The sequence below is a fragment of the Pholis gunnellus genome, assembly GCF_910591455.1.
Source record: "Pholis gunnellus genome assembly, chromosome: 19".
Classification (NCBI taxonomy): Eukaryota; Metazoa; Chordata; class Actinopteri; order Perciformes; family Pholidae; genus Pholis; species Pholis gunnellus.
In genome coordinates, this window is record NC_136546.1 from 20,164,002 (window position 1) to 20,174,290 (window position 10,289).

At 42.7% G+C, this 10,289-nt stretch overlaps 2 protein-coding genes across 2 annotated transcripts; one reads left to right on the forward strand and one right to left on the reverse strand.

The window, feature by feature from the left end:
- Positions 1-115: 115 nt before the first annotated feature.
- Positions 116-6,907, forward strand: crnkl1 (crooked neck pre-mRNA splicing factor 1; the record flags this gene model as incomplete). Its single annotated transcript, XM_079180580.1, has 14 exons — positions 116-258; positions 1,754-1,906; positions 2,196-2,287; positions 2,382-2,540; positions 2,961-3,127; positions 3,317-3,495; positions 3,599-3,769; positions 3,969-4,160; positions 4,678-4,737; positions 4,856-4,936; positions 5,081-5,320; positions 5,416-5,517; positions 5,923-6,171; positions 6,431-6,907. Exons 1-14 carry the CDS (start codon positions 211-213, stop codon positions 6,905-6,907), a joined length of 2,370 nt encoding a protein of 789 aa, XP_079036706.1. The 5' UTR covers positions 116-210.
- Positions 6,908-7,176: 269 nt separating this feature from the next.
- On the reverse strand, positions 7,177-9,630 carry naa20 (N-alpha-acetyltransferase 20, NatB catalytic subunit). The gene is made up of 6 exons (XM_079180581.1): positions 9,524-9,630; positions 8,944-8,968; positions 8,727-8,817; positions 8,394-8,529; positions 8,040-8,185; positions 7,177-7,310 (listed from the first exon to the last, which is right to left on the reverse strand). The coding sequence occupies exons 1-6, from the start codon at positions 9,574-9,576 to the stop codon at positions 7,225-7,227; spliced, it is 537 nt and encodes a 178-aa protein (XP_079036707.1). The 5' UTR covers positions 9,577-9,630; the 3' UTR covers positions 7,177-7,224.
- Positions 9,631-10,289: the final 659 nt, after the last annotated feature.

The following is a 10,289-nucleotide window of genomic DNA, read 5'->3' on the forward strand; positions in this document are numbered from 1 at the left end:
CCATCATGGCGGCTCGCTGCAGCCTTAGCTAACTGCTAACTAGCGCTAACAAACTCCGTAACCACAGTAACGGAAGAAGAATTCGCAATGCATGCTGGGTACTGTCATGGCGGCTGGCGCTTGAAAACGTTTCGTCGACTGTGTTTCTAGTTGTGTTGTTGTTGTCCTGACGTTTTTTAAGTAAGTTTGGTAACATACGTTTTTGCAAACATGGCGTCCACCGCGGCAGGTAAACAGCGGATACCGAAGGTGGCGAAGGTAAGAAAAATAAATAAAAGCTCCAGTAGAAAAGCCATGAGCTCTTTTTACTTCGGCTAAGCTACATGCTAACAGACGGCTAGCGCTAAAGTTTAAAGGAGGCTACGCATGTTTGCTTTTGACCACGTGTTGAGCGTTTATATCTGTAATATCAGATAAGAATATACATTACAATTATTGTTTTTAGAGTGGTGACGTCAGTCTGTCGAAAACCGCAAGTGCTCGACAACCGCTGACGTTAGCTTCCTTTCCTTTTGTAAGCTAACTGAGGGTTTGTATTGGTTATATTTGTCCAACATGCTGCACTTTGTTTGGGTTTTTACTGTGTTTACGCTCTGATACGTTATCAAGTCAGTGCTTCCTGTTGTCTGCATTATTAGGCTTTTCACCTCTCTGGAAACTCATTTTAATTATATATATATTATACATAATACATGCATACATAATGCTGTCATTACACTACATACAAGCCCATAAGGAGGAGGAGTGATGCTAGTTTGTTTCGTGCTCAGACAAGTGCTAAGTCCACATGGATTTATAAGGCACCTTATATATCCAAACAAGTGTACATAACATCTTGAATTTACACATTAATTCATCGCAAAACAAAGTGTATTATCTCCTCTCCAAAGTCATCTAATCAAGTCTCACACAAACACATTTACAATATTCATAAACACTTAAAAGATGGTACGCTGAGTTGGCTGCACTAAAATATGAACTCGACACCTTTTTGTTTTCGCTCCCACTGATCATAAGTTGAAGTGAAAGATCTGATACTGTCTGCACACTTCTACAGCGGCCTCTTATTGTGACCAGCTGGAGGCACACCTGTGTGATAATCATGCTGTTCAATCTGCATATTGATGTCACACCTGTCAGGTGGATGGAATGTCTCACCAAAGGAATTTAACAAATTACTGAACACAGTTTGAGAGAAATACGCCTTTTTGTGTGCAAAGTAAAAACAGAAGTGATACGTTTATATTTGTATTCAGTGTACATCTAGTAGTAGGAAGTGGAGGAGTTGTTTCATTTATGTACAAGTGTCAAGTCCACACGTCTCTATAAGTAAGTTTATATACTTTGTCAGAAGTGGAACAACATGTGTAAACAAGGATTGAACATTTAAAATCACAATACATACAGAGTGCTCTGTCTCCAAAGAACTAATTAATTCTCCTCATACTACGTATATTGTAGAATAAACATTCATATACACATATAGCACAGTCATATTAAGTACACTTAGATTCTTTACATGTGTGTATAGTATTGTTAAAACGCACACCGCCATGTTTTACTCACAGTTACCTCTGAAATATTCCCAGTTTTAACATTTCTGTTAAATTCCTGTTCTTGTGTTGACTCAAACAATCAACTTGATAAGTGAGATCTTTATATTACGGGCAAAAAATAAATTGGGACAGTTTCACAAGTGATGGATAGTCGGCATGAAGAACTGGTGTCAAAAGGAGTTCTTGTTGTGTTGCAGGTGAAGAATAAAGCTCCGGCAGAGGTTCAGATCACTGCTGAGCAGCTGCTGAGAGAAGCCAAAGAGAGAGAGCTCGAACTTCTGCCGCCGCCGCCGAAACAGAAGATCACCGACGAGGAGGAGCTCAACGATTACAAACTGAAGAAGAGGAAGGTGAGTGGCTGCCTCTCGTTTCCTCCACCGACGGAAATGTTTTCATTTCAATGTGCAGAAAGTGTGAAATCTGACCAAAACAGTCGAGATTCTTTATTCGTATTGGATGTTTTAGCATCATTTACTAACAAGTAAATGATGCTAAAACATCATTTATGCAGCATATATAGCACAAACATTTAGCCTCCTGTGAGTCGAAAATTTCAGTTGGCGATTTAGATAAAAAACTTAGCTTAAATGTGTCATGTGATTATACTTCTGTCAAACTATTTTCTACCTTTTCTTTCAGGGGTTTGAAGACAACATCAGAAAGAACCGGACTGTCATCAGTAACTGGATCAAATACGCACAATGGGAGGAAAGCCTGAAGGAGATCCACAGGTATTCAGCCACAGAATGATTTCCTCCTAACATTCCCGCACACGTCTCTGCCGTAGAGTTTCCCCTCATCGCCGCTTCCTCTGGGTTTCTTTAGGGCCCGGTCCATTTACGAGCGAGCGCTGGACGTCGATCACCGCAACATCACGCTGTGGCTGAAGTACGCCGAGATGGAGATGAAGAGCCGGCAGGTGAACCACGCCCGCAACATCTGGGACCGAGCCATCACCATCCTCCCTCGAGTCAACCAGTTCTGGTACGAATGCAACAGTTTGTGCTTCATTTCACCGTTAGAATCTAATATCTATCTTATATTCATGTGAAAACATCTCCTTCAAACTACTGGATTTATTCAAGTTCATCACCAAAACTATATTCATTTTCATGATAATGTGATAATGTACCTTCAGCCAGTACTCATGTCACTGAGCAGAGCCTGAAGGCATCATGATGTAACTGAAGTGAACCTTGTTGGTTAGCCGTTAGCGGTGCTGCTAACGTTACTAGCTCTCCTCCTGTTGGTTTAAACACTGATTGGTTGTTTACGATGAAACATTATCACAGACTAGAAACACATGTTCTACCGAGTCAGTAAAACTTTATTTACACTGTGATGGTTAACGTTAAAGCGTGGAATTATTTATTCACGTTTGACTTTGTGTCCTTTGTGTAAAAGGTACAAGTACACCTACATGGAGGAGATGCTGGGGAACGTGGCCGGCTGCAGGCAGGCGTTCGAGCGCTGGATGGAGTGGGAGCCCGATGAGCAGGCCTGGCACTCCTACATCAACTTTGAGCTGCGCTACAAGGAAGTGGACAAAGGCCGCACCATCTATGAGCGATATATCCTTTTGTTTTGTGGGTGTTCTGAATATTAATCCAATGAGAGGAGGAAGTGATGACGACAAAGTCAGTAAATCCTCACATTAGAGAAACTGGAACCAGAGAATATTTGGATGTTTTTTGCTTTAAAAAACTTGATTATAAAATGATATTTGTTTGTTGTGTAATAAAACCTCAACTCCGCTGTACTCGTCATCGTTCACCCCGAAGTGAAGAACTGGATCAAGTACGCTCGTTTTGAAGAGAAGCACGGCTACATCGCTCACAGCAGGAAGGTGTACGAGAGGTCGGTGGAGTTCTTCGGAGAGGACTACGTTGACGAAAACCTCTTTGTGGCCTTCGCCAAGTTTGAGGAGACGCAGAAAGAGGTTTGTGACGAACTAAACTAAACCCACCGAATGAATTCAATTCCTTTGCTTTCTTGTTTTTGCTGGAATATTAAAACCGTTGATATCTTCGTCCGTTTTTCAGTTTGAACGTGTTCGGGTGATCTACAAGTATGCTCTGGACCGGATCCCTAAGCACCAGGCGCAGGAGCTCTTCAAGTTCTACACCATGTTCGAGAAGAAGTTCGGAGACCGGAGGGGAATCGAGGACGTCATCGTCAGCAAACGAAGGTTCCAGTATGAGGAGGAAGTCAAGGTATTGATCGTGGAAAATCAATGTTTTTACAAAATATATCCGGAGCTTTTGAGCACTTCATCTTGATTCACATGAATATTCAGATTCCTTACGTTTTTGGTCCATTATTGAGTTATGAAGTAATTTTATTTCAAGTTTAAAAAAATCAGACAAAAAGGTTAAATGTTCCTGTCCTCACCACTGACGTTTTCCCCGTCAGGCGAACCCTCACAACTACGACGCGTGGTTCGATTACCTCCGCCTGGTGGAGAACGACGCCGACCCCGACACGGTCCGAGAGGTTTACGAGAGGGCCATCGCCAACATCCCCCCCATCCAGGAGAAGAGACACTGGAAGAGATACATCTACCTGTGGATCAACTACGCTCTGTACGAAGAGCTGGAGGTCAAGGTGGGTTCACTCGCTGCTCCTCATCCTCACCCGTCACTTCAAGAGACCGAGGAGGAAGGACTCCTGTAAAAGAGTTAGAAAAGTCAAATATAAAGGGATTCATTATTTTATTTTTTTTATTGTGCGGGAGAGGTTAGAAGCCGAAGATGATTTATAAAAATACGTCACATCTTTAGATAAACATGATCAATTCCTGTTCATGGAAAAAAAAAAGATGAGGAAACAAATTGCGAAATTCATCAAAATTTCAAGACTGCAAGACAAAAATGTAATTACAGTCCTTTTTAATATGTTTGTTTAATAACAATGAAGTAGATATTTTAGGTTGTTCCAAAGAGCTGGTGTTCTAATTCAATACAAACTAATCAACAGCGTCACTGAATAGAAGTTTCCTCACAAACTAATTCACTCAAAAGCTCGTCAGCTTAAATTCCAATAAATGAAGATGCCATATCGATGCTAAACCAACAATAATCTGAGCTCATTCTCTCTGAAACATTTGTATTCTTTTATTCAGGATCCAGAGAGAACCAGGCAGGTGTACCAGGCCTCTCTGGACCTCATCCCACATAAAAAGGTAATTCAGATTTGAGCTTTTTCTCAGAATACCTCTCTGACTCTCTTGTTTGTCTCATCATAAATTCAGTTTAAGTCTAAAGTCTAAAGATTGTGATCATCTTGTGTTTTCGTTTCAGTTCACGTTCGCTAAGATCTGGCTGCTCTACGCTCAGTTTGAGATCCGGCAGAAGAACCTTCAGGGAGCCAGAAGGGTCATGGTGAGACTTTCAAACCTGAGTTCATGTGAACATAAAACATCTGGTGAAGATGCATTAACAGTTTTGACTTTCCTTAATGTATGAAGTCGAGCGTTAACAATGTCTCTTTGAATACTAAAAGGCATCGTGGTTTCTCTTCCTCAGGGCACGGCGATCGGTAAATGCCCGAAGAACAAGCTGCTGAAGGGCTACATCGAGCTGGAGCTGCAGCTGCGAGAGTTCGACCGCTGCAGGAAGCTGTACGAGAAGTACCTGGAGTTCAGTCCGGAGAACTGCACCACCTGGATCAAGTTCTCCGAGCTGGAGACCATCCTGGGAGACGGGGAGAGGGCGCGTGCCATCTTCGAACTCGCCATCGGACAGCCGCGGCTGGACATGCCGGAGGTAACATTTTAGTGTTTGTTTTTAAGGGATACGGACTAAAGAAATCTCAAATATTTCCATTAATATTTAACTTATGTGTGTGTTGTGTTTTTCAGGTGCTGTGGAAGTCCTACATTGACTTTGAGATCGAGCAGGAGGAGTTTGAAAACACCAGGAACCTTTACAAAAGGCTGCTGCAGCGCACCCAACACGTCAAGGTGAGAGCAGAGACCTGTCAATCACTGTGTAGCCCCGCCCCTAAAGCATCCCCTGCTTTATGGTCTGTGTGACTCTAAATGGACCATCATTTACTAAATGAACATCATGCTGTATTGAAGAAGACTTGAAACTAGAGACTGAGACCATAAACTCATGTTTACAATGTTTACTGAGGTAATAAATCAAGAGAGAAGTAGAGTCATTTTCTCATAGACTTCTATACAACCAGAGGAGTCGCCCCCTGGTGGACACTAGAGAGAATGCAGCTTTAACACATGAAGCTTTCACTTCACTTTTCAGAACCAGAAGTTACCGCCTTATTCTTATTTTCTTAATCAACCAACCGAGCGTTCACTGTGAGACGATGAACTCTGAACTCTTACCCTCCTCTTCCTCTTCCTCAGGTCTGGATCAGCTACGCCAAGTACGAGCTGTCCATCGACGGCCCCGACCGGCTGCAGAAGTGCCGGCAGATCTTCGAGGAGGCCAACAAGGGCATGAGGAGCTGCGAGGAGAAGGAGGAGCGTCTGATGCTGCTGGAGTCCTGGAGGGAGTTTGAGAGGGAGTTTGGCTCCGAGAGCTCGATGGACAGAGTCAGGAAGCTGATGCCCGACAAGGTGAAGAAGAGGAGGAAGCTGACGGCCGAGGACGGGGTAAGAACCGGATCATATTATGTTCTATATTATGTAAGAACTGGACTTTATTGGGTTAAACTATCAAACTGAGCACAAGCTTGATAATCAATTTATATTTTAAGTTATTAATGAAGGGAGAATGAACCTTTTCACATGAGGATTTGCTGTTTTGCGTCATTATCTGAATATCTTTGGACTGTGAGATGGATTAAAGAAGTTTTTGCGCTTTAATCGATCTCTGGCGTTAACCTCGACCTCTTGTTCCCGGTTCTTTCAGTCGGACGCCGGCTGGGAGGAGTACTACGACTACATCTTCCCAGAGGACGCCGCCAACCAGCCCAACCTCAAACTGCTGGCCATGGCAAAGATGTGGAAGAGGCAGCAGATGGTGGACGACGACGACGAAGAAGACAACGAAAACGGTGAAGACAACGAAAATGGTGAAGACGACGACGACAACGATGAGGGCGAGAAAAGTCCAGAGAAATCTCCCGAGGCGGCCGAAGAGACGACGACGACGTCGCCGCCGTCCTCAGACGAACCGGCGGCTCCTCCTGAGAACGACTCAGAAAGAAACGCTGAGAATGAAACCGAAAAGGAGAAGAAGACGAACGACGACCGAGACGATGAAGGCAGCAGCAGCAGCAGCAGCGGCAGCGGCAGCAGCAGCGAGAGTGACAGTGATGATGATGATGGAGGGAAGAAAGAGGAGAAGGAGAAGAAGAGCGGAGATGAAGATAAAGATAAAGAGTAGATCTCCACTCAGACGTTCAGGTTTCATTTTTCTACCAATCAGTTTTTTTTGTTCTTTTTTTAACAAAAACAACCAGCTGATGATGATGATCGGTGTTTATTGTACGACGTGTTCTTCTGCTTTATTATACAAACATCAATTCAAACTCACTCGTTGTTTCTTTTCTTAAGAAAACTGAATTTACAGGAAATGAAAAGTTGATATTTGTACATCGTGGCTCTCTGACAGTTTGACTATGTACAATGTGCCTGTAATATTATATAATATATATATAATATTAATAATGTTGAGAGGCTGCAGAGAGCCACAGTCTGCTGTTATTCGATGTCCTCTGGTCGGACCGGATGAGGCAGAGGGACGATGGACTTCTTCTCCGAGTCTCTGGACAGAGCTTTCCTCATGTCTGCAACAAGGAGACAAACAGTCGACTTTATTTGATGTGTTGTGGAGGAACAGCGCCCCCTTCTGTTAGCTGTTATACACACAACACATAGGCTTTCTATTTAGACTCCTGGAGTCATTCACGGGTCAGTTCATCAGAATACATGAAATACATTCAGATCTGGTGGTATTTATCCATGCAGATAGTTTGTCTCGTTTGTTTTGAGATGTTTCTTCTGAAACTTTAAAAGAATATAATTCTCTTTGCTCAAAGCTTTTAAAAACGGAACGATGTCGTCCCCTGCAAATAAAACCAAACCGTCTGCAGATTAACGCCGCTACAAGTGAGACAATGTTTCATAAGTTGGGTGAACTGAGCCTTTAAAAAAGGGACAATTTGTCGTTTACGGTGCTTACGACTGTTTTCATTTACTAAAATCCAGCTAAATGTGAAAATACACTCTTTGTTCTTCCTTCCTGTCCACATCAACCCGCCCTCTTTAAATGATCTTTGACATGCCAATAACGTCTTCAGACCTACATGACGTTCATATCCTCTTGATTTGTTTTCCTCTTGATTTGAGCTTCAGTTTCAACAGTTCTTGAATGCAACATATCTTCTCAAAGCACCTGAACGCACCACAGTGTCAGGACTTTGTGTCAAACCTATTCTAGCTCTCACATTTAAAGAAAAGAATAAAGCTCAGTGAACTGAAATCTGATTTGAAACGTCGACGGCGTGTCGTCTCACCGTAGGCGTCTTCGTCGGGCTCTCCGTTGCTGGCCGAGTAATACTCGATCACCGTCCTGTACACGCTGTAGCCCAGACGTTTGTACATGTTCACCGCCACCTGGTTGGAGACGCGCACGAAGAGATCCACGAAGAACCCGCCCTTCCTACAAGACACCGGGATGAGGAGACTTTCAGAGTAAAAGCATCATATATATGCAGCTTCTGCATCATTTAAAGTTACGAGGAACTTTAATGTTGTGATGATTCTGTCGGCCCCTGCGGACTAAAGTGGTAGTGTGTACTTCTGGGTATGACGTTGGGTACTTGTGGGTACGACGTCGCGTACTTCAGGGTACGACGTCGCGTACTAACCTCTCTGAGATCTCCTCCAGCATCTCCATGAGTTTGGCAGCGAGGCCGAGCCTCCTGAACTCCGGGGCCACGGACAGAGCGGTGACGTGACCGTGCCACTCCTCCCGAGCCACGGATCCCTCCGCCTTCCCCATGACTGCACGTGTTACAGAGAATGTGACATTATTGATTGTAATGAACAACACGCCTATTTCACAGCAGACATTATGACTTCTCTTAGGAAGAACACGTCAGGTGTTACTAATTACAGTAAGCAGCGGCAATTTGAGGCAGCAGGAAACCTGATAAAAGGAAGATAAACTGGATATATATATATATATTTAATAAACTTACTGTAGCCCATCAGTTCACCACCAGGAGCCTCAGCCACGATGAAGTACTCGGGCCAGTGAGCCAGGTACTGGAGGTAGAACGGGATCCCATACTGGAGGTCAACGGTCAAAGGAAACTACAGACGACTGCTACATATGAATGAGTTTGTAGTTCTAAAGACATGACAACAATGAGCTAACGTGGTTATAGCTAACATTCATCTTAAAGTGAAGGATACAGTTTCTGTCAGAGGGTCCAAGTTACTGTTGAATAAAACACAAAGTTAATAAAAACCTTTAACGTGAACTGTTATTTATCTGTCTGATGTTTGAAGTCAATGCTCTCCCATCTCTATCTCTCTTCCTCCCTCATACTCCTTCTCCTGTCCTCTCCTCTTTTTCATCCTTCTCCTCCTCTCCTCCATCATCCTCCTCTCCATCGTACGTAATACCCGTGACGGACCAAACATCATGATTTAAGGGACACTTTCTCCCTCACATCCTAGCTAGGTTAGCTTTATATATTTGACTAAAGGACAGTGAGTTGGCTGATTAAATGTGTGCCGATTAGTCCAGAGGACACGAACTAGTCACACGATGTTTAACTAGAGCATTGACTAAGTATCATTGTGTTAATAACAACGGAAGTACTAAATTATCTCTGTTTCTAAAGGGGGTTTGGCACAACATTCTGTGCTAATTTCGGTTAGCCTGCTAAAGCGGATGTACAACCAAACACAGGATGTACAAACTACTTGTTTGCACCAGCTGGATAGTAAACATAATATGTACGATAAAAACAGACAAAACCTCACTTACATATTGTTGAATTTAAATAAATCATCGCAGGTAAACGGTCTTAATGTTGTCATGTTAGCTCGCTGCTCTGTGTCCTTTCACCTCACGGAGGAAGAGAGACATCGGCTCACTTTAAAAGAAAGAAGAAAAGCAGCAGCGCCCCCTGGCGAGCCGGAGGCAGTACTACAACTGTAAAATAAGCACAAATACACTCAGTTACCAGTTTATAACTAATAAAGTCTGATAAAACAGCCCTGTAATACATATTTATTTTGTTTTAAAACAGTTTTTGAGAGGCTTCATTCAACTTTATGGTACAGACAGGTGTTTCTATTATTTTGTCCTCCACATTTATGACAAGGTAGGTAGACAAAATAAAAGAAACGGTGAGTAAATATTCTGTATTTTCATTTCAGTTTGACCTCACTGGTGATTTACTGTCAGTTATCACCATCTGCTGTTGAAATAATATATATATACTAGATTTAATTGCTTTTATTTGTCCAGGTTCTGAGATTTATACAATATTTAGTTTGTACTTGAGAGTGCCTGTTTGGATCATAAACCAACCAATTGGATGATTATGGTGCAACAGAAAAAAGTCAAGGGATCATGGGAGTTATTACTATTCATCCTGAGGTATAGATGAATGTGTGTATCTTAATGTCACGGAAATTCATCCAACAGGTGTTGAGATATTTCACTTCAAACACACAAACATGTCAACCTCATGGTGTGCGTCAGTGGGGTTCATCCTCTGGGGAACATCATCTAATGGTTGCTATTG